This window comes from Globicephala melas, chromosome X, assembly GCF_963455315.2.
Source record: "Globicephala melas chromosome X, mGloMel1.2, whole genome shotgun sequence".
Classification (NCBI taxonomy): domain Eukaryota; kingdom Metazoa; phylum Chordata; class Mammalia; order Artiodactyla; family Delphinidae; genus Globicephala; species Globicephala melas.
In genome coordinates this window covers 15,911,814-15,937,179 of record NC_083335.1, presented here as the reverse complement: position 1 = coordinate 15,937,179, position 25,366 = coordinate 15,911,814, and the positions used below count along the sequence as shown (strand labels likewise).

The window sequence follows — 25,366 nt, the reverse complement described above, 5'->3', positions numbered from 1 at the left end:
AGTATCCTCACAGTTGTACTAGACAAATTTGGGGGGAGGTAAGAAAAACTTAAATTCCAGTCTCTGTTTGAAAAGAGGCCAAAAACCCCCCCCCAAACAGCAACAACAGTAACAAGAGTTAACCTAAGACTGTAAAGTAATGGATACAACTGAATGCCAAACTATGCTACAGGACAGGCAAGATGGAGCCAAAAAGCTTGCAAAGCTGGTGAGGTAGATTCGACTTTATGTGAATAGGTAGGTTTTTGTGGGGGTTTTTTTGGCGGGGGGTAAGTGTGGGTATTTGGTTTGGTTTACGTGGAAGGCAGTTAGGGAAGAGAACTGATTCTACTTAAACACTGAGACTCCACTTAAGACTGTTATTTTTCCTAAATTATCTCACATTTAATTTTGTTGTTCTTAGTAGAATAAGGAAGAGCCTTCATTTACAAGCTCTTGAGGAAAAAAAGGAGTTTAATCCTTCAAAAATGGACCACCCTCATTTCTTGATGCAGCATTCTAGGAGAAATTAAGTGAGACTGGAGGCTCCTCTGTCCACCACTTAATGATATGTATGACCTTGAATAACTTAGAAACTTTCTAAGCCTCTATTTCCTCACTTGTAAATGGAGCGATTGTCATTAGACAAATACGTAAAATGTACCTAGCACAATGCCTAGCACATAGTAGGTGCTCAACAAATGCCAGGTCCTCCCTGAAGTAATAATCAGGGTTACAAGAACATTATTTTGGTGTATTTTCAATTATCTACAATAACAGCACAGGAATTGTAAGAAAGGGATTTGAACAGTAAAGGGAGAGAAAGGCAGTAACAACGTTCAAAGTCTGAGCGCCGGCTGCAATTTAGAGTGTTAAGAGAAAGGCATAATAGAATGAAAAAAAATGGAGAACAGATTCTATAAGATGTGAAATACTGTTTTTTCTAATGAACCTTACACATGCTGGAAGCTCAGTAGCTCTTAAGGTCTATGAAGTTACAGCCAAACACAGAAGTAAAATCTACGAAGGCTTTAGCAACATACACTGCTATACCCATGGAAACAAAGGCAGAACTCTTGAGATACAAGGGAGCTTTCCAATTGAATACATTAACTAGTGTACATTCAAGACTAAGACGTCACAACCTTGGCCTTGGATTGTCAGGTCAGGAACCATGCTGATCATGAAGATGAGAAAGAATGACAATATCCAGTTGTGATTGGGGTTGGGATAAACCGGACTGCCTCATATACTGCAAATATAAGAAGATTTTTGATCCGGTCTGGTAATACGGATCATAAACCTTAAATAGAGGCATATCCCTTGACCAAGCAATTCCACTTTTTAGGAATGCATCCTAAGGAAATTGATAAGTGCACAATGGTGTATGCATTTACAAACGTTCACACTCAGTAAAAGCAAAATCCTCAATTGTTAGCCATAACAGCAAAATCCTAGAAACAATACAAAAGTCCAATGGTAGGGATTTGGTTAATAAATTATAATATATGCAGCCACTAAAATAATGATATTTACTAACATAAATGTCTATGCTATATTACATTTAAAAATCAGTTTACAAGAGTACCTGAAGTGTTGCCCCTTTTTGTTAAAAAAATATGTAAAGCACAGCAAGAGGTCTAGCAAGACATCCCTCAAAAGTGTTAACAACAGTTTTTATTCTTCTTTTGCATGTTCTCCATTTTTTTCTGTACTACATGTTATATACTTTTTAAAAGAAACGAAATATTAGAGACCTGTCAAAGCTCAAAATTGTCTCATGATTAAAACAACCCATATTATATTTTAATATTAAAATGAGGGCCCCTCACTACTTACCTTATATGCAAGCATGACAGCATGGCGGTGGTACCACCACCAAACACCCACACAGTAAAAAACACAATCAGAAGTGTGGTGCTGAACATCATTTGGCGGGCGTAAGTGGCAGTATCTCGAATGGCCAAGGCAAATGCCATTGCACCACGAAGGCCTACAAGGGAATGGAAGGACAATGCGAGCTTCATAAATTCAGAGAAATAGGGCACATTCTGAGACCTTAGAAGAGCATGAACAAATACGTAATATATTTTAACATACAAAAGTATATACAAACAAATACAAAAAGAATTAGCAGATGATACAGGCATTGATTGTTTAACAATTTTTTGAAATCTGTTTTAAAATTTACTTACACTAAAGTTCACTCTTTTGGGTGTACAGTTCCATGAATTTTGACAAATGTATAGAGGTGTGTGACCACTACTACAAGTGAGACACAGAGTGGTTTCATCGCCCCTCTCCCAAATTCATTTGTGCTACCCTCATTTTAGTCTAACCTCTCGTCACCCTATCAAACCCTAGCAACCACTGATCTGCTCTGCATCGCTGGGCTTTTGTCTTTTTGAGAATGTTGCGTAAATGGAACATATGGTATGTAACTATTTGAGCCTGGCTTCTTTCACTCAGCATAATGCCTCTGACGTCCATGCATGTTGTTGTGTGTATCACTAGTTTGTTCTTTTTAGTGCTGAGGAGCATTCCATGGCATGGATGTACCAGTTTGCTTATTCCCTCACTCACTGGAAGACAGACAGTTGGGCTGTTTCCAGGTTTTGGCAATTACAAATTGCCGTAAACATTCACATACAGGTTTTTGTGTGAAAATGCATCATCTTTACCTCCTCCACTACACGTGACATAGTTCCGAACTGGGAATTTGGAACCAGAACATGAAAAAATCCCCATAGAAGGGAATGGCACACTTTTAAAAAGAATTTTCTACTGGAGGTTGCAACTTTAATATTTAAGGGAGTCTCACATTATCAGCATATCATTTCCGTCCGAAATCAAGTTGGTGTATGCACTGTGAGTTGTTTCTTGGAGTAAGCAAGAGAGGGAATTATAACTTACCAGCAAACATCATCATGTGTTGAAAATTTGATCCAATCTTACTTCTTCTACCCAAATTAAGTAGGAGGGACAAGGGATAAATATTGGCAGCTCTTCCCAAGAAAATAGCAATCTAAAATTATTAATAGGTTAAGGATAATTCTTTTCATTATTAACATTCTTTACACTATACCTTCAAGATGGTGAAACACTATCTTAGGGAGCTCAGTTTCTAACACACAGTCTTTACTTATTTTTTTAATTTAAAAAATTTTTTAACATCTTTACAAGAGTATAATTGCTTTACAATGGTATGTTAGTTTCTGCTGTATAACAAAGTGAATCAGTTATATGTATACATATATCCCCATATCCCCTCCCTCTTGTACCTCCCTCCCACCCTCCCTATCTCACCTCTCTAGGTGGTCACAAAGCACCGAGCTTTTATCCCCCTGTGCTACGCAGCTGCTTCCCACTAGCTATGTATTTGACATTAGGTAGTGTATATATGTCAATGCCACTCTCTCACTTCATCTCAGCTTACCCTTCCCCCTCCCTGTAACAGTCTTTAGATTCCACTGTCTGACTCAGCACCGTCCAATGGAACTTTCTGCCACGATAGTACTATAGCTGCACTGTCCAACATGATGAGTGCCTGAAGTGTGGCTAGTGTGACTGAAATTTTCATTTAATTTCATTAACTTAAATTTAAATAATTACATGTGGTTAGTTGCTACCAAAATTGGACAGTGCAGGTCTAAGATATAGGATATTCATTAGATGAATAGGAACATGTTTAAAAACAGAGCTTCTTTGGCATAACCTTAAGATTACTAATATAACAGTCTAGTTCATCTTAACTGACAGTGTTGGTAGGGGGAAGAGTAATACTGGCTAAACTTGCCCTTGCTTCCTCAGAACAAAGGGCAGCTCAAACACCTCATACCACTGAAATTCCTGCTAACCTTGATGTACTTCTCTGAGTTTACACTTTCACCCTGCTTCAAAGGCAAGGCTTAATTGGAATTAAGAATGGTTTTAACTAGAAACCAATTTTAGTGTCTTTTTCTCCAGTTTGCTCTCTATAGAGACTCTTGCTTTAAAATACAATTTTGGTTTCAGGGGTTACAATACAGTCTCCACCTCATTTTCTGAAAGGAATATAAAGGAAAATCTAAGATTAAAAACAAAAGAAGGTGGGGGAAAAAAAAGAAGGTGGGGGAAAACAGTGCTGACCTAAGTAACTTTGGAAATGCGTGGAGTTTGTAGGACTAAAGGCAAAAGGAACTGCAGATAAGCATTACATGCTCATTGATAAAGTTGCTTCCCATGGGAGCACTGGGTAACAATCCTGATATTACTATGCATGCTGGAATGGAACAGTTAAGTAATGGATGGTAGAAGGTGGGAGCCAGGTTTCCCACTATTGGAATGGGGATTCACAGATCAGCAGGGGAGGAGGCTAGAATGACCCATATGGTAACGGATTAGAGTTGGAGACATTGGTATCTGGCTTAATAGAAATACAGATGGCTACCTATGTAAATATTTATAGATACACATATATTCAGGAGCTAATATATACATATATATTCCTCCTCTGTCAGCTGGAAGGGCTTAGAAACCAGGACACCCAGTAGCACTGAGCATACCTAGAGCCCAGATCTTGGTTTCTAACACCATTCCCCAATAAAAGGAACCAGGGCTCCTTGGAGAAATGGCTGATTCTAGGGCTGGGGCAGAAAATATATAAGATGAGCCTGAAGCACCTTATAGTTCCAGAAAGTGAGGAAGCACTCACAGAAATTTAAACAAAAACAAAACAAAACAAAACAAACACAAGGGACACCGGAGCCCACTGAAAGAGCTTCTAGTGGCCAAAGCTGGAACAGGTCAAGCAACACAATTTTAAAAGAAGTACTGTATTATAACCTGAAGTATAAAATAAATATCAATGAGTTCGTACTGATATAAATAAGTGATAGCTTCAAACAATAAATGGGGGAGAATAGAAAAATCTCCCGTGGAAAGAATTTCAAATAATTTTCTAGATACTCTGTCTTCGAGGCGGTGGAACTGAACTCCCCAGTCCCTAAGTGTGGCTCCCTGTAGTGACTCCCTTCTAAGCAGTACAACATAGAAAGGGGGGAAATTGAGGAACTTTACAATGGAGCAACCTGACAAACACTATCTAGGCTAAGTGATTAAGACCCAACACAGCCAAAAATAAATAAATTAATTAATTAATTTAAAAAAAAACGAACAAGAAGTAGTGAGGCATAAACTTAGGGGGAGTTTTCCTGGCACATTCCAGGCTAACTTACAACCTAGGAACACGACTTCCGGGAAGGTTCTGCTGCCCTAGTAACCAGACTTGGGAATGGAGAAACGCTGCAGCCTTTTGGCCGTTTCCTGCAACAGCAGATTTAAACACAGTGCTAATGGTCACTTAATAGTCACAATAATTGCAGACCCATGAATGACACCTCCCCTCAAAAAAATTGGGGGGTCAAAAATCGACCAAAAATTTCCAAAGAAGGCAACCTTTCAAGAAGACAATTTCAAGAGGCATATTTTACTCACATGTTTTCTTTTCCTTTTTTTTTTTTTAACAATAAAGGGCATGGAAAATGCTCAATATCATGAATTAAGAAAGACAGGCAAATCCCACATTATTAACATGCTGATAAGTATGTGCCCTTACCATGATGTGATGAGAATGGTACATTACTTCTGTGGTCTTCCTCCCAAAGAACACACAAGCCTGGTCTAAACACGGGAAAAACATCAGGCAAATTCCAGTTGTGGGACACCCTGAAAACTACCTGACCAGTACCCCATCAAAATGGTCAAAGGTCATCAAAAACAAGGAATGTCTGAGAAACTGTCACAGTCAACTGGAACCTCCAGAGGCATGATGACTCGACAAAATGTGGCAGCCTGGATGGGACTTTGGATGAGAACAAGGACATTAGGGAAAAACTCTGGGGATCCGAATAAAGTATGAACTTCAGTTAATAATAATGTCTCAAGGGCTTCCCTGGTGGCGCAGTGGTTGAGAGTCCGCCTGCCGATGCAGGGGATACTGGTTCGTGCCCCGGTCCGGGAAGATCCCACATGCCGTGGAGTGGCTGGGCCCGTGAGCCATGGCCGCTGAGCCTGCACGTCCGGAGCCTGTGCTCCACAACGGGAGAGTCCACAACAGTGAGAGGCCCGCGTACCGCAAAAATAAATAAATAAAAAAAAATAATAATAATGTATCAATATTGGTTTATTAATTGTGACAAGCATGCCATGCTAATGTAAGATGTTAACAATAGGGGAAACTGGGTGTGGGGTATATGAGAACTTTCTGTATTCACAATTTTTCTGTAAATCTAAAACTAGTTTAGAATCCAAAGGTTATTAAAAGTAGTGATTCTCTGAAAAAAAAAACAATAAACAAGAAAATAAAACAGTAACAACAAAACATGTGGGTCAATGTGGCAGTGACCACTAGTTATATCCCCAATATCTATTTTTTCTTCCCTCAATAGTAGTAGATACTCCTCCCCATCACCTCCAATTTTCATCTGAGTATATAGACACCCAGCCTCCTCTGCTGGGAGGTGTAGCCCATGGGTGTTAGGTGGAAGTGATGTGTGCATGTTCTGGTGGAGGTGAGCCACCTGGGACCCTAAGAACAAGGGCAACTCCCTAAGGATGCTCGTAAGGCTGCTTGGGTCCCTACTGACTTTGTGGAGCAGAGCTTGTCACATCACTCCAGACTTTCCCATGAGAAAGAAACACATTTCTATCCTCTTTAAACCTTGGTTAACTTGGGTCATTGCCACATGAAACCAAACCTATATCCTAACAGACATAGCCAGCAAGAGAGCAACTCTCTCCTGGTAAGAGTCAATTTCCATGGTAGGATTCTGTATTGAGGAACTTCAATTCCTGCCCATGGGGCAGCTATGTTGTGCGCTGCCCCATGGAGAGGTCCACGCGGAGAAGAACTGAAGCCTCCAGCTAACAGCCATGTCAGTGAGGTTGGGGTGGCTCCTCCATCCCCAGTCAAGTCTCGAGAGAGTGAAGCCCCAGCCCAGAGCATGACTACAACCTCAGGAGGGATCCTGGAGCCAGAACCAGCCAGTGAAGCTGCTCCTAGATTTCTGACTCTCAGAAACCATGTGAAATAAGGCATGTTTGTTGTTTTAAGCTGCTAAGTTTTAGGGTAATTTGTTATATAATAGATAACTGATAGGCCACCTGCTCCTATCTCACTTTCAGCAGATGATCTCACCTCCTACTTTACAGATAAAAATAGAAGTAATCAGACAGGAACGCCATCTTGCAAATGTACCCTCATCTCTACATACCCTACCCTTTCCTGGAACAATGGCAGAGCTGTGCTCCCTCCCACTGAAGGCCCGTCCCTCCCCACATGCTTTGGGTTCCATCTCCTCCTGCCTTCTCATGAGGCTGGCACTATTGATTGCTGTCTTTCATGTAATCAGCTTCTCCTTTTCAGCTGGGTTTTAAAAACTCAACGAGAGAGAGAGAGAGAGAGAGAGAGAGAGAGAGAGAGAGAGAGATGGGGGGAGGGAGGGAGGGAAGGAAGGAGGGAGGGGTGGGTGATCCTCCTTCCATCTTTCATCATCTTTCAACTACTGCCCTGTGGCAGACTGCAAACTTCTCCCCACCATCCAATCTCTCTTTCTTCCCTTCAGTAATCAAGGACAAACAGTTTTATCTTTTGGGGTTGGCAGAATGGCAGGAGACTTTTTTTCTGTCATTTCAATCTGTTAGTATTATTTGTGTGATAAACAAAAAATGGAAATAGAATAGAATAGATAAAAAAGTTGAAATCCTGATTTGCTTTACTCAGAGGAAAATTTTATATATTTAACTGTATTCTTATCAATCACCCCTCCAGAAAACCCATGCAAATCTCAATTTAAAAAGAAGTTTCCAAAATGGAACACATAATAAAGGATACAAATGCTCCTACCACAAATGTTGGGTTAAAGACATGATTCTGGAATGTGAACAGTGTCAGTCCCATGTAGGAGAAGATGAAATTCTCTGCCAAGAAATTGAGAAGCTCAAACAACTGAAACGAAATTTTAAAAGGTTAGTCCAGTAAATAAAGTTACATAATTTGAAAACATGAGTATTACTAAGATATTGAAACAGATACTTCAAATATGTAACGTTCATGTATATCCCCCCAAACTCATGATTCAGAGGGGAGCAAATGTAGAGATGACATTTTTCTGGGCCCACAGAAAAAGCCAGAAATGTTACCCCTTCACTTCCCCAGTCAGCTTCCCTTCTTCAATCCCCATATTCAGTCATTCTTGTCCTCATCCTGCAAACCCTGCCAATTTTTCTTTTGCAATGTTCTTTGCTGTCCCTGCCATTGCCTTAGTCTAACTTTCATCAGTTCCCACCCATAATGCTGTGAAAGAGCCCTAACTGGTAACCCTGCAATCCCTAAAAATATGGCAGTTCCAAGACACGTCCCTCTTTACGGGCTGTAAGATCCAGTTCAAATCCTTTTATCCTGGCACAGAATGCTTCATGACGACTCTCACAACAGCACCTTGCCATGTGATTTCACTTTTTACATGGGTCTCAGCCCTCACTGAGGGAGTAGGGCTTACACATTATAGCCTGGTGCTCTGTACCCCCCCCTGCTGCCTGCCCACCTCCACCTGTTCACATCACTGTGATGAAAAGGCCACAACTAGAAGCATGAAAATTACAAAAGAAGAAATCTCATTGGTAAAGGCAAATATACAATAAAGGTAATAAATCAACCATATATAAAGCTAGTAGGGGGCTTCCCTGGTGGCGCAGTGGTTGAGAGTCCGCCTGCCGATGCATGGGACGCGGGTTCGTGCCCCGGTCTGGGAAGATCCCACATGCCGCGGAGCGCCTGGGCCCGTGAGCCATGGCTGCTGAGCCTGCGCGCCCGGAGCCTGTGCTCCGCAACGGGAGAGGCCACAACAGTGAGAGGCCCGCATACCGCAAAAATAAAATAAAATAAAATAAACATGGTGGGGGTAAAATGCATTTGAACTTAAGAGCTCAGCAAATATATGCACCCCACTGTTCACTGCAGCATTATTTACGATAGCCAAGATACAGAAGCAACCTAACTGCCTATCAATAGATGAATGAATAAAGAAGATGTGGGGGGTGTGTGTGTGTGTGTGTGTGTGTATGTGTGTGTGTGTACCCAATGGAATATCACTCAACCATGAAAAGGAATGAATTCTTCCCATTTGCAACGACACGGATGGACCTAGAGGGTATTATGCTAAGTATAATAAGTCAGAGAAAGACAAATACTATATGATTTCACTTATATGTGGAATCTAAAAACCAAAAAAAAGAAGAAATATAACAAAACAGAAAAAGAGTTACAGATACAGAGAACAAACAGGTGGTGGCCAGAGGAGTTGGGGGTGGGGGAAGGAAAGAAATAGGTGATGGAGACTAAGAGGTACAAATTTCAAATTGCAAAATAAATGAGTCATGGGGATGAAATGTACAGTGTGAGGAATACAGTCAATAACTATGTAATATCTTTGTACAGTAACAGATGGTAATTAGACTTATGGTCATCATTTTGAAATGTATAGGAAAACCAAACTGCTATGTTGTATAACAGGAACTAACATAGTGTTGTAGGTCAATTATACTTCAAAACAAACAAAAAAACTCATAGAAAAGAGATCAGATTTGTGGTTACCAAAGGCAAGTTGTGGGGAGAGGGGGAATTGGATGAAGGTGGTCAAAAGGTACAAGCTTGCAGTTATAAGATAAATAAGTACTAGGGATGTAATGTACAACACGATAAATAGAATCAACACTGCTGTATGTTACATATGAAAATAGTTAGGACAGTAAATCCTAAGAGTTCTCATCACAAGAAAAAAATTTTTTTCTATTTCTTTAATTTTGTATCTATATGAGACGATGTGGTCGTCATTTCATGACGTATGTAAGTCAAATCCTTATGCTGTACACCTTAAACTTAGACAGTGCTGTATGTCAATTATATCTCAATAAAACTGGAAGGATAAAAAGCCGTAAGACAAGGGAAACAAGGAAAGGAAGCTAACTGACTGACCACTGGAGCCACAATAATAACAGCCCCTGGCTATTCTGCTGACCTATCTATACCCTAAAAGCTGTCACCCTTCAATCTGACAATCCCATCTATCTCTGGAGTCAACAGAAGAGGAGTTGAAATGAGCAGACATCACTTTGAACAGAACAAAGATTATTTTTCAGTAAAGAAAAAATTTGTTTTGCTACAAGGAGGAAAAGTTTATTCACAAACTATAAAGTTTCTCTTACCTGTTTAGTTCTATGCTGAGACTCCGTGGACAAATTATTGTATGTATAATGGGCCTGTGTGATGCCACAAAACAATACTGCAACCACACCTATAAATACAACAAGTTCCAAGTTCACATAAAAGGAGAGTTCCCAACTTCTATACGGAGGCTCTTATTTTATAGAAGTAAATTAGATGCTTAGTGTTAAAATTTTCGGTTGTGACTTACTTTGTTGAGAGGAACCGCTTCCATTGAAAATCTTTTACATTCTAAAGTGACAGCATAAATCCCAACCCTAACAAGTGTGTTCAAACACTAGAGGGGTTGGTCCACACACAGAAAAAAAATCACTGGCTAAGTCCCTCCTTGTAAGGGTTTACAATTAAAAGGAAAAAGTAACCTACCTGTGAAACCCCATGCTTCAGCCAAGAGGAAGGTACTCCAGGACATCAAGAAGAACAGGCCTGTCTCCAACAACTGGAACTCTCGTAATTTGGTGAACTTTGTCACGTAAGACTGTCAAGGTTGATAACAAGATCTCATAATACAGAAGTGTGACTAGAAAAAATAGTAGTCGAAGCAAGGCAAGCATAAAAGCAAAAGAAGGGTTCTCCAGTCTCTAACACAAAAGTCACAGAATAAGGAGGTACCAAAGCAAAGAAACTCTGAATACAAGCATTGTACTAAGGAGTCAGCAGCCTTCCCTTCCACGAGAAAGTCCTATAGCTTAGTCCATCCAATTGTTTTACGGGTATCACATGCCTTGCTAGAAACCACACAGTAAAGAATAGACATGACAGTAAAGGACAGGAGTGACAGATCAGATACGCAACATGCCAACTCTATTAATTTGTGACCCAAAGCGAGACGGCTTCCATAATGATAGCAATTTATATCTATTAAGAAATATGTCATTTCCATGAGATTTCATGTTCATTTAATCCTCTAACACCTCTGTGATGTGGAGTATTCCATGATGAAGAAACCGAGGCACGTCCCTCACTCATACTAGTCTAACAAGTATATGTTACTTGCCAGTGGAAGGGCCCGTGTCAAGCTGTGGCGAATCTCAGGCTGGAGTCTACATTCTCTTCAACAACTGTGTACTACAACACAAAGATTAAGTTCCTCAAGGAACTTATGCTAGGGAAGAAATCCTGGTCCTTCTTCAGAACTCTTTTCACTGTCCTTTTATGCCTCAGTTCGTCTGTAAAAAGCCCGAAGACAAGTTTCTTCCACCACAAAACTGAAGTATAGAAAATGAATATATTCTCAGAAAAAGTACTTGTTTTATATGAAAGTACCTTAGAAGTTTTAGAGCTGGAAGCCCTTTAGAGATCAAGCCCCACTCATCTTCCCTGCTGTCCCAGCCCTCTACCTTCCTACACTGAGGTCCCATGAGGTGAAGTGTCAATGCTTCTATATCAGAAGCTCCAAAAGGCAGAGGCCACGTCTGTCTTGTTTATCTTTGATACACAGGGCATAGCATGTGGCATGCAGCAGGCAATCAAGAAATTTTTTTGAAGAATGAAACACTGATATAAAAAGGAAAACTGAAGTTCCAGAATTTTAGGGATATTTGCACTTAAAGAATCCAATAACAAAATTTAGATCCATTTATTAAACTATCATTTTCTATTATATTTTAACTTATTATATTTTAACTTAAAACTACAATGAGTAAAAAAAAGAGGGTTGTTTTTGAATGAATACAAGATTGACTTACTCAATATTTCTAACAGCAAATTAGTGGCAGTGCATAGGACTCGAGAGCAGAAGGTTAAAATCGGTGACAGCTGAGATGAACTCCCAGCTATCCTAACCTGGGAAACTTATTTTGTTCAACTGGCATCGAGGTCATACATTCCTATTTGTCCTATTAAACGAAGAGCAAAATACTGCCAGGATGAACAGCCATACAGAACAAGCAGAGGCTCTTTGGAATATATCTACCTTTATATCAATTTAGTCTACAACCTTAAAGTTCACCCCCATATAAAGCAGAAACTAACACACCATTGTAAAGCAATTATACTCCAATAAAGATGTTAAAAAATAAATAAATAAATAAAGTGGATGGATCTTAAAAAAAAAAAAGTTCACCCCCAAAGGGTCACTGTGTCCAATTAGAATTCTGTAGTGAGTGTTTGAGGGCATGAAGTCCTACACAAAACAATGAAATTCTTTTATTTATTGGTAAAGATGATTGCCTAATGTTTTCAAACCAAGTACTTGTTTATAAGGTTCATAATTATAACACTATGTCAATTATGGAACTAGTGGAGACCATGGAACACAGTATTCAATGACTCTGTGAGGTTAACAAGAAAAGATAAATAGAATAAAAGGATATTAAAGCTGTCACCACTCCAGTAGCAGCACCCATCGCGAAAGAGCCACTGAAGATTCCAAGGAAAATCCCGATAGACTTGAACATGGCTGTGACATCAAAGGTGTGGCTGTTGTCTCCAGCTGGCTGGTATGCTACTATTGAGCTACAAAAGAGAGGTGGTTCTTACTTCTAGAGGCAACTTTTACTTTTAAAACATTATCTAAAAAAAGAGTAAAATAAATTTAAAAAAAATTACCTACTGTAGAGCTTGAAGATGAAATCAGAGGGTATAAAAACCAAAAACTTTGGATTTGAATTGCCAAAATAAGGTTGGACCAAGCCTTTTCCTCCAGCCTCAAGATACTGTGCAGTACTATTCTTTTGTGACTCTGTTTATGACTTACCGGTACTGAGTGCCTGAAAGCCCTAATGTACTAATGTGAACAAACTAATGAAAAATTCCCCGTATTTCCAACAGAGGCATAAGAATATAAAGAATATTGTTCAATACTCAACCCGGTCACATTTTGTTTTTCCTGTGGGAAAAAAAAAGATGACTAAAGTACCCTTTCAACTTTTAGAATACCAGAATGGGCCCAATGCCTCCTATCTATTCATTCACTGAAATGGACTTTTATAGATAAAAGGGCTTGAAAGGCCTGCCAAGGAATTAGAATCCACTTGACAGTACTTTTAGCATACCCAGCTGGATCCTCCACCTCGAACTTCTGAAAGAAAGCCACTCTGTAAGAGGCCAAGACAAGCAATTAGAAGGGACACTCTCCATCTTGAACTCACAGTTCAAACCTAGTCTAAAAATACTTCTTTTAGAACAGTCGCCCCAGGAAGTAAATACAGCGGAGAAAATCACTGTTGCTAGTGGGTCTCTGGCAAGAGCACCTACCATTACTAAATCAGTTCTCATCTCAGTTAATTGAGGTGCCAGTGTTTTTATAATAAATCCAGACTCAAAGACATCATGCAAGTCATGTCGAAGAAAAGAAGCAGAAAAAACACATTCCGAAGAATATAATGAATTCTCCCTGTGGTTACTGCAATGTTTTTATGGTTCAAGGCTAAAAAATGGCCTTGCTATATACCATGTTTACCAAGTTCTCTTCATACCTCGCTGGTTAAACTAAAAAACAGAACAAAACAAAATAAAATCTAAGACCAAGCTAAAATTTCCTAATTTTACCTATTTTATTGAAGTATGACTCTAACATGAATTTCTGGTAATGGCATCTAGAAATTTCTGAGACTCAATCTGAATTGAAAAATTTAAACATTTGCATTTAAATCTTCAAAGTGACCAGATCATTTTGGGACTGGTAGATTTGATATTATTTCAGTGAATAGGAAATGGCCTTTAATGTCATGCTATCTTACCTACATATAAAGGGCTCCACCACTGTAAATGAGATTTGACTACATTATAGCATGAAAATATAGTGGCTGGCTGGAGAAAAGAAAGGATATTGCTACAATAACCTTCCTCCCTGGCGATAGTTTTCAAAATGCCGGCAAGAACAAAATATCGATGCCATGCCTCCTGAGACTGCTTTCCCTGGATTGGTTCATGGAAATTCAAGATTCACACTAATCATTATTTTATTCTTTAATCACTAAAATGTATAAGAACACAGGAAAAGCATGGTGGGCTGAGAAGAGGTGACAGGTTTGTTTTCTTCCTTTTCAGTCAAATGTTGGCCTCTGGATTGAAATCTTAATTCATCTTTTCTACATCAGTCAACATTTTATCTTGAGGCAGTAGCATTTTTATGAATACTTAAAAAAAATCCTGAGAGTAATACAATGTACAATTTAGGGGGGAAAAATCACCCCATCATTCCACTACCCTGACAGATCTATTATTTTCCTTCTGTATTTCTTTCCCCTCTTTTTGTTACATGCATGCTATTTCATGTTTAGTTGTAATCATAGTGAACATATGGTTTTGAATTCTGCTTCTTCAACTGACAATGACGTAAGAATTATTACAGTCTAACCATGGTTTTTTAAGACTTCAAAAATGATCCAAATGGATATAACATAATTTATTTAACCATTTCCTCTCTGTCGGACATTTCAAAGTTTTGCTTCTATTATTTTTGCTACTATAAATAACAGTGTGAAAGAACTTATTTGTGCTTTCTACAAATTTTGGACGATTTTCCTGTGCTACATTCCTAGAAATAGGGTATTACTATACCTATGGCTCCTTTTACATGTTGAACAATGGCTTTCAAATAGATCTGTATTACATTTCAGGAGGGAAATATGACTACATCTCTCAATGTTTTAGTGATCATATCCATTGGCCTAGAAATTCTACTTCTAAAAAATATCCTACAGAAATACTCTCAAGGATTCACACAGATTTACACATAAATATGTTCACTGCAGTGCTATTCGCAATAGTACGATATTAGAAAACACCAAATATTAATCAACAGGGGGTTGGAGAGGTAAATTTGTAGTGCATTCATACAATGGGATAATGGAGGTATTAATACAGTACAATGTCTATGTGAAAAAAGCAAGTTACAGAAAAGCATGTATAGTGCTATGCCTCTTTCTGTTTAAAAGTTAATATATTTATATGTATGCTAATATCCTAATGGAAAAAATCTGGATTAAAAACCTTAATAGTGGTTATTTCTGAGAGCTGAAATTTCAGGAATTTTCTGCTTTCTAAGTCAACTACTTTGAATATTAATTTTATTATCATAATGATAAAATATAAAAGAGTAGGTAATACCAATTTCAATGTCAACAACAATGTACAAGTGATATAGTTTTACAACTCCAGGGTGTCTCAATCCTGGCATTATTGATATTTGGGGCCAGATAATCATTTGTTGGGTGGTGGGTGCTGTCCTGTGTATTGAAGGATATTTAGCAGCACCCCTGGCTTCTACCCACTAGATGCCAGTAGCAACCTCCTCCCATTCATGATAACCAAAATGTCCCCAGACATTGCCAAATATCCCCTGGTTGGGGGGCGGGGGGCTGCAAAACTGTCCCCGGTTAAGAATGACTGTACTAGACCATTACCAGCAGTAACTATTTTCACTAACAATTTTTTTTCTTGTTAACTGAATAGGTAAAAATGGCCACTAATTTAATATGTGTATCTCTGATAACCAGTAAAGTTAAAGAGTTTGTCAGCCATGTTTGTTTACTCACACTTATATTCTATAAAATGTAAATGACCCTAAAAACATATTTTAAAGTAGTATGAATTTAGGTCTCCAGGGTAATCATGGTATATCCATTCAGAGGTATGCTATGCAACTTAGACTTCATCTCTAACTAGGTATGTATGACACTGTATCAGTACACACAGCTCTACCTCATACAGCAATATATGAGGGAACCAGTTTCACTCCACCCTCACCAGATTAAAAGTATTAACGTTAACAAAAAAAAAAAAGTCACTGCTAACCTAACAGGTCAAAAAGCAAACAAAAACAACTTCCAACATAAATTTCAAGAACAGATGTCTTAACCTGTTAATTGCCAAGCAGAAGTCCTTCAGAAAGGGGCCCCCCTCTTTGTAAAAGGCTGTTTCTATAGAATATACACATTAGAAAATCATCAAACAGAAATCAACACAAGGTAGACTATTTCTATCTAACGTACTTTTAGAGGCAAATGAAAGATGATGAAAAACATAACGCCGAGCACTCCAGCTAGTGACCTCCCATAGCCAGCAACATCACTGGTTTCCCTTCATCTTTTGGGCAGGAACTCATTTGCTCACTTCTATTAAGATACTTACACAGCTAATGATTCCCCGGGTATGATACTCTTTAGATACAGTCCTTCTCCACCACACTTCCAGCAGACTATGGAATGAGTTAACTCATCGCCTGTGAATCTACAATAGTACTAGCTATGTACCATCCTTAGGAAAATTGAGGAAAGAATCACTTGAATCGTTCTCTACAAGGCTTAAATTCTCTCACACGACCCTGTTTGAGAAAGGTTGCAACAGAAGGACAAGAAGTCCTTTCCTCTTTGTGAGACGTGTAACGGAAAGGGCATTCTCTTTCTAACACATTTATTCTTCACCAACACTGATACGTACACCCCCAAGCTCAAAATTTTCCGATGAGTTTTCTTCTTTTAATACTATTCAACTGTTCTTAAAGTTGCAGGAAATAAGTTACTTTATTAATGGAAAAACTAAGGCACAGGGCACATCAGCTTAAGATAGGACCAGAAAGGAGATTTTTCTGACTCTTAATCCATTAGGGCAATGAGGAAGGAACACGTATTAGTAAATGATTAAGTAGCAGAATAATTATCTAGGATGGCGAATTGATGCTAAAAGTAACTGCCTGCACCCTATTCTCTTCGTCTGGTAGCACTGGTGATCTTACATGTTCTTATGTGCTGAAAACTTCAACAATCTTTGTAGCTTCATTTTTTTTTATAACATGTAAGTTATAACCACACTATCCATTTCTTCCTCCCTTCAAACAATAGAAAACTTTTACTTTGCACCTATCATCCTTGAAGGTACATACATTTAGTATCAATATTAGTTCTAGCCTTTGGGCTTTATTTCTTAAATTAAATTTACATTAGTTGTAGACAGCTGCAAAAAATCTGGCAATAAATATGGTGGAGGGGGTAGAATTTATATACATTACATTCACAAAAGAAGATTTGATCTTTTGCACATCTTCATAAACAACATTTAAGGGATTAGTGTTACATCTCAGAAAGGATAATTTTCACTTTGCTGTTAGACAATGGGGGCAATCAAGCTGTGTAAACCAGAGTCAGTGACTGATTACTCTTTTATAGTTAATGAAGTGGAAATTAAGGAGAGAAATAAAAGTAAGGAGGAAAGGTGAAGGGGTTTTACTTCTCTCTTGTAGAAAGTTCTGGTGTGGAGTAAAGGCAACTGTCTATAGGGTTAGATATTTGCTTAGCAGGACTGAGTTGGCAGGACTGAGTTCCTCAGAGGTTCAGACCCATTCTTTCACCTGCAAACACCTTCTGGTAGCATGTATAGTAATTTCTATAACTAGATTAAAATATTGCTCATTTTCATTATCTTTAAAAAGTGTATTATTTAATACTTCTAAAAATTAAAAAGTTTCTGAAATGATTATGTTAAATAAGAGAAATATGAATTAAACTATGAGGTATTTCTCAATCATCAAATTGGCAAAGATACCAAAGTCTGACAAATACTCTGTTGGTGAAGCTATGAGGAAACAGGCACTCCCACAATTTGGTGGTTAAAATGCAAAATAGCATAATACCTTTGACAAGCAATTTAGCAATGTAACAAAATTACAAATGTATTTACCCTTTAAGCCACTCATCTCACTTCTGGGAATTTATCCTACCAATATACCAGTGCATATATAAAACAGGTTAAGTTCAAGGTTAATCACTGCAGCATTATTTGGGATAGCAAAGAATTGAAAACCCTTTATGATTCCACCAATAGGAGACTGATTAAATAAACTATAGTACAGTTCATAGAATACTATGCACCTGCAAACAAAGAATGAGAAAATTCCTTGTTTTGATACAGAAAGATCTCCAGAATATAGTTATGTGAGAGAAAGTCAGGTAGGTATAGAACATATACAGCATGCTACTTTTAAAATAAGAAATAAGAGGCAAATAAGAATATTTATTCATATGTGTGCTTACATTTGAATAAAGAAATACTAGGATACACAAGAAACTAATAAAATGGTTACCTATGTAAGGGGCTACGGGGACAGGTGGATGAGGACAGGAGTAAGAACGTGACTTTTCAATGTATACCCTTCTATATCGTTGTGATTTTTGAACCATGCGAATATACATGTACGCCAAAAATTTAATTTGATGAAAAACTAAAACGTCCATGTTATAATATTAAAACAGAATACAAAATTATACATACACTACAATCACAACTATGTAAAAATACTATGCATAGAAAAAAAAGAATTTTAAAAAATGTCCTAGAATGTTTACAGTAATTGTCTTTAGGTGTCAGGAGTACATATCATTTTTTTCCCTTCCTTTTCTTCCGTGCATTTTCCACGTTATCTATAAGTATATATTTCTTCAAGAGGAAAAAAATGCTTCAGTTTTTCAAATGTTTCCATTCATAATGCACTTCACTCAATAAGTGACTTTTGGTTCTTAGAACCCTAACATTCAATATACAGAATATAATAAGAAAACAAACACTTACGAAGACAGCACTATGGCAACAGCATCATTGAGGACACTTTCACCAAAAAGAAGTGCATAGAGTTCAACATCAACTTGAAGCTCGTGGAATATGGCAAGAACAGTCACTAGCAAGTAGAAAGAGTCAGAGGAATATTAAGACATTACAAATATAACATTTTTCCCTTCACAGATGATCGTAATAGCTATTTAGAAATTCATTCTTCATCTCAGAATTCAATCCTAATAAACATTCTCTTACCATATCAAAGATTCAGTAATTTTATGTCAATATTTTTCTTTTCCATAACTGTGTACCTGTAATATCTCCCTTCTCTCTCTTACAAACACCTGAAAATAACCTTGGAGGACTGAGTTGGCCTACATTCTTCATGCAAATGCTAATAATCTTGTCTTGTACATTTCTTTTCCATAAAAAATACATGCAGAATTTCTTACAGACCAGGTGATCATTAATCTTTGATGAAGAAAACTATTATGAAAAGCATTTCCTGCTGCAAACTTCATTTTTTCCTCGGAGCCTTACAACTCACTTCTATTTGACTTACAAATTTCAAGCACACCAGTTTAGCAAAGACAGTAGGAAATGAAAACACAAGTTTGGTTTTCGGTTGGGATAAAATTTATGACCAGAATTACAGCTGCTATATTTAACTTAATAAGAATCCAATCATCAGGCTATTACAGCTTGAGAAGAAAAAAAACCTTCTCTTAGGAAACAATTACATGAGAATTCTTAGAAAATCAGAAGAGACTGAAGTTGCATTATAACTTTAATTGCTGAGTCACGTACAGCTCGCTTGCTAAATAAACCCAAGCAGACATGAAAGATTATTATAACCAGAGTTGGGAGAGCCTCTTCAAATGCCAACCAAAAAACAGGAAGCTTGTATTTTAAAAGATATAGTTTCTACTGCAAAGCATTTCATCTGGAATATCCTGATATCAAAGCTAACCAAGAGAAGGAGAAAAGGAGGGCAGGAGCAATGCTGTAGAATTTTAAAAAGAGAACCTATGGCTCATCCTTCTATCAAGTGAACAACTGCAAAATAATAGAATTATTATATGGGCAAATACCTATATAATTCAGAAGAAATATAACTATCCAGCTTTATATAAGCAGAACAGTTTTGCTTGAGCCATCCAGGCAATACTCCCACCAAAACAAAACCAGTTTTAAGTAATGTAGCCAGTCCAACTGACTCAGGTTTCTCATAGATTTTGAAAAGTCGAGGACCTTGCTTCTAGTAAGAGAACACGGAAAACAGAGACCACTGGCTTCCTGCAAAAACCATCCCAACTTCATACTGATAATGGGAACAGCTACAAACAGTAAGGGGGCAGCCCTGACTATCTTTAAGGAGGCGATTTGCTTTTCAGTTCTAAAAATGCCAAACTATACAAATACCTCTCTAAAATGTCCTCTGAGCTTCTAAAATCATCTCTTATAGAGTACAGAGCATATTTTCCTACTTTCTATAACACCCTGTGTTATCAGAGTTAACATAGGAATTCAGAGATAACCTTTGACTATGCTGGATGATAATTAAAGATTATTAACTTACAAGGTCAAAGGGTAAAAGAGAACAAACCTCTACCAAGGATCTAAAATCTAGCATCAGTAAAAGAAAACTTGCATCTTTAGTTCAAAAAATGCAGTCTCTGCTCTTCAGCCTATATATTCTCTAAGTTCTCAATCTGAATGTAGCTGTGAAGCTCACCAATACTATATTAGAAAAACTACAATCTAACTTATCTAACTCAATACAATTAAATTCATTCTCTAGTCATGCTAATATCAAAACTATTTTATAATCCAAAAGCCAATTTTATAAAAACAATTCTTTAATGTATACTACTGCCCACCAATGACCCCAAATCACACTTGTTCTAGTACAACAGCCTTCTAACAATCATTTTAAAACTTTTTTTCTTACTCTTAAATGCAGATGGCTGAATGTAAACAGATTTTTAGGGATCTGTTTTCTAGAGGCTTGAAAGGAAATGTATAGTTATTACCCATCTTAACTAATATAGTTCATCTTCTATACCCAGTCACTAGGGATAGAGACCAACCTGAATTTCTGAAGAAAATACCTTACGGCCCTCATTTAAACATCATCAAATTGTGGACTAGTAATAGGAAATACAGTAAAAAGAAACAAATGTGTGCTTAAGCCAAAAGGAGCCATTAATTTTGTTTTTTCCGTCCACAGTTGGAAAGTATAGTAAGATGGGGAGTACCTAATCCTGAATTCTACACCTCAAAGGAAGAAATACGTACATGTGTGTTGATGGAAAACCACTGTACAACTTAAGTACTTAAGCTCCACTCTCATGTAAAACATACCTGGATCAGTTGCTGATACGATAGCACCAAACAGCAGGCAATCTGTAAAGTAAAAATCTCCCGCAAGTTGTCCAGTTACTTTCATCAGTGTTACACAGCCATACATTATTGATCTGTTCAATAAACATATGTCTACTTTAGAAAAAAAATCAACTGTTAAAGAAGTTACAATACAGTAAGAACAGAAAGATGGGTCTACTGTAGTACTTTGTGACTAATCCCAAATTTACTGCATGTCATTTAAATATGGTAACGCCTTAGCCTTAAGGAAAATTCAAACAACTTATCTGTGTGAATACATTTTATTGCAAAAGTTCTTGGACACATTCGAGAATACAATACTGCAGAAGTCAAATATGTATTATTGTAAAATGATAATTTGAAGGCTAAAAGTGTTTTAAGCTTCAAGTACTTACCCAATTACGAAACAAGAAATTGCGGTTCCAAGAAAAGCATACGCTAAGATAGACCCAAGGTTTCGAAAGAAATGTCTCTGACGGAAAAAAAAAAGTTACACCGTGTTAGAATACTCACCAATTATTTAAAAAAGAAAAGGTTTTCTATTCTAGTGTGCTATGCTAATATTAAATGCATTATTCATTCAAGGAAATAAGTAAGAGAAAGAATTTTTGTATGGGCATAAACTTCAGCATGTCAAAAGGATAGGAGAGGGAGGAGGGAGAGGAACCTGGAAGGAACTGCCTGTTTCTGAAGGTGTCGAAGATGATAAAGTCCATGGAGTTTAAGGCTGTTCAAAGTATATGAAATACAAAAGCACTTACTCTTTTCAGACTATATCCCGCATAAAATATGATAGGAGGAAGTAATATGTTGAAAAATACTTCTGGATCAAAAGTAACCTGTTAAAATAAAGAGTTCTTTTAGATGAATTCCCTCAGAAGGTTTCTTATTACATTATCAAATGAGCAAAAAGAAAAAAAGATTAAATGTTAAACTGGCAAAAGGCAAGAATATTACCACTGTGGTAAGTGAAAAATATTTCATATAGGATAGCTGTTATTCCACTTCTCAACCAAATGACAAGGAGATGATGGCGTTGGAACAATCAGTTAAGTCCTATCTGTGCAAAGTATCTTAAAATACCATGATAGCAAAAATTTTTTAAATAAGAGAAAGTATGAACATGTCTGCTTTAAATAAGAGACCCAAAACTGGCAACATAAAATTTGGGGGTACAGCATTGTTGTTGGCAAGAGGAAACAGACTTCTTGCATAGGTAACATCTCTAAAGGTATATAACATAATATTGTGGTAAAAAGTTTCTGCACAAGTCAGATTTCTAGTCCTGACAGCACATTCCTTTTTTTTTTTTTTGCGGTACACGGGCCTCTCACTGTTGTGACCTCTCCCTTTGCGGAGCACAGGCTCCGGAAGCGCAGGCTCAGCGGCCATGGCTCACGGGCCCAGCCGCTCTGCGGCATGTGGGATCTTCCCAGACCGGGGCACAAACCCGTGTCCCCTGCATCGGCAGGCGGACTCTCAACCACTGCGCCACCAGGGAAGCCCCAGCCCATTCCTTTTAATACCTATTTCCTATAATAATACAGACGCCCCCTTCTGTTCATAAGGCTGTAGTATTTGACATGAACACAGAGCAGCTACACATACTCATGCTAAAATTTCATTTCCTAGAACTCTTAAGGAACTGGAATTTTCCACAGGTGGAAAAAAACCTCTTGCTGCAAAGTAAACTGTAAGTTCGTATGAAATTTTTAAAAGCATTAAAGATGGTCAGGAACACAACCAAGTAGCTATAAAAGCCAAGTCCTGCCAATGTAGAGGGCAGAAGTGGAGGCAAATGGCCAAGGGTGGGCGAAAACAGAGACATGAGCAAAGAGGCCCTGAGAAGCTTCAGGATGGCAACTATGGGGAGGACAGGAGAAAGCAGCTCTAGGAATGTCTGGAAGCCAGTAAGACTGCAACCCAACCTACATCAAGCTTCACGCACACCATGGTACAGTACCTGATACTCAGGCTGAGGCCCCTGAAGTTGTGCCAGATTATGAATCAAAGAAAGATTAACTTGTGCTCAGCACAGAACACAATCAAGGCAAGAAAGAATTCAAAAAAATATTAATGGAATATTTTAGGTATTATCAAATAAACTCAATGTGCTGAAGTACTATAAAACTCTAAGGGCCATAAGCAAATTGAAAGAAACACTTATAAATTCTGCTTCACTCAATACTGGTCACCATTTATTACAACTGTAAACACTACAGAGTGAAACAAAAAGGGTTGTAGTACTTAGCCTCAATCAGAAAAGCAAACTATAGACATGTCAATTTCCTTAGCCTTGCATTACATTCGTTAATTGAGGTTTTACTCCATTTGAAAAGACTGATTATTCTAAATATCATTAAAAATGCATTATTTTTCTCCTGAATCACTTTGCTGCTATTATATACCTTAAAAAAAATCCAAAGATTCCCTTTAACGAAGAACTTACCTTTCTAAGCATTTCATTATCTTGAACGTTATTGAGCTCATGTGAACTGATCTCTCCTTTCAGCGTATACTCATAAAATTTTCCACTAACATTTACCAATAAGGTAGTTGGGCTTGACTGCACTTCACAGCTCAGGGTCACATTATTCACATCACTTGGAACATGAATGCCATATCGAAGCACAAGGCCCACCAAAAGACCTGGAAATAATAAAAGAATAATATAAGCTCTTCTTTCAGACAGAGACTACTTCTTTTGTACCCCACACATACCTTTGAATCGATAACAGAAAACCTCTTATGATAGTCCCTTGTGATTCTAAACTCATTTTTAGACCAAATGAAGTTACATTTTAAAGTATTACTAAATTCACAAATCTAAGAGTTCGATATTCATATAAGCCAGTGGGACAGGAAGGGAAAACATTCCCTAGGGTAACAACGTGTATCATTGCGTCCCTAGATCAAGATATAAATAAGTGATTAGGAAGGTAACAAAATGAGGAAATACCTTCAAGTCATCTGTACACAGAATATGCTCCAAGGTGTCCCAACCTAACTGTGTAATCATGTTAGAAATGTGTTTACCACCTCCATCCATCAATTCACAAGACTTAAACACATGCATTTCTCAAGTTATTCCTAAATCACATGGCTGGCCAAATAACACAAATTTTACAAATTGGAAAGTCAATAATTTTTCTAGATTGAGTTCTTCTAATACTAAAAGGTGAGATTTTAATTTTAAAATGTTTCAAAATCAAAACATGGAACAGAAGTCCTGACTTTGACACTATGATGTCAATGTATTGCTGGAATTTTACTTAGATCATCATATTGACATTCAAATATGCACAATGATCTAGGTACTATAAACCTATACTGATCAAAATGTTTAATAATGATTTTATTGAGATATAATTCTATACAAAGTTTACCCTTTTAAACTGTACAATTCAGTGGTTTTTAGTATATTCGCAAAGTTGGATATTGATCACTACTATCCAATTCCAAAACATTTTCATTGCTCCACAAAGAAACCCTAGACCTATTAGCAGTCACTCTCCATTTCCCCCACCCTGACTCCCATCCCCTGGCAACCACGAATCTACTTTTTCTCTATGCCTATTCTGGACATTTCATATAAGTAGAATCCTACAATATGTGACCTTTTATGTCTGGCTTCTTTTACTTAGCATAATGTTTTCAGGGTTTATCCATATTGCAGCATGTATCAGCGCTTCATTCCTTTTTACGGTCAAATAATGTTCCAGTGTATAGATATACCTCAACTGCAAATTGAACTCAAACGTCTGGAACTTTCCTTAACTCCACTATTAGTGGCATTTTACCTTCCTGTCTCCTTTCTCCTTTCTCTTTCACCCTAACCAGTCAGCCTTTCTTTTAATATATATGATTGGACTACTATGCTAAGTAGGCCCCCGGGGTTCACAGATGAAAACAAGGTCCCGCCTTCAAGCAGCTCTCAGTCCAGTTGGTGAAAACAGACTGAATAAACAATTATAACACGATATGTGTGTGTGTGTGTGTGTGTGTGTGTGTGTGTGTGTATATATATATACACACACACACACACACACACACACACACATATATACAAGGTATTATAAAAACAGAAAAGATGTACCTAAGGAAGCCTGAGGGAGTGGGACATTAGGAAATGTCCAGAGGTGTCACCTAAGCAAGTAACAAAGTAAGAGAAAATGGTTGTCCAGGTAGGAGGAATAGTAGTACATACCCAGTCAAGGAAGAGTGAGAAAACACAGCCCGTTT

General features: G+C 37.7%; 1 protein-coding gene across 2 annotated transcripts in view; it reads right to left on the bottom strand.

The window, feature by feature from the left end:
• Window positions 1-25,366, bottom strand: part of SLC9A6 (solute carrier family 9 member A6) — a 51,460-nt gene that overhangs the window by 18,576 nt on the left and 7,518 nt on the right. For both annotated transcript variants that reach the window (XM_060292283.1, XM_030844991.2), the window contains exons 2-12: window positions 23,574-23,773; window positions 21,886-21,963; window positions 21,520-21,596; window positions 21,104-21,216; window positions 18,755-18,860; window positions 12,559-12,700; window positions 10,610-10,715; window positions 10,225-10,313; window positions 7,853-7,966; window positions 2,893-3,004; window positions 1,819-1,972 (exon numbers count right to left, since the gene is read on the bottom strand). In XM_060292283.1, the coding sequence (XP_060148266.1) occupies window positions 1,819-1,972; window positions 2,893-3,004; window positions 7,853-7,966; window positions 10,225-10,313; window positions 10,610-10,715; window positions 12,559-12,700; window positions 18,755-18,860; window positions 21,104-21,216; window positions 21,520-21,596; window positions 21,886-21,963; window positions 23,574-23,773 (1,291 nt within the window). The remainder of the gene's footprint in view (window positions 1-1,818; window positions 1,973-2,892; window positions 3,005-7,852; window positions 7,967-10,224; window positions 10,314-10,609; window positions 10,716-12,558; window positions 12,701-18,754; window positions 18,861-21,103; window positions 21,217-21,519; window positions 21,597-21,885; window positions 21,964-23,573; window positions 23,774-25,366) is intronic.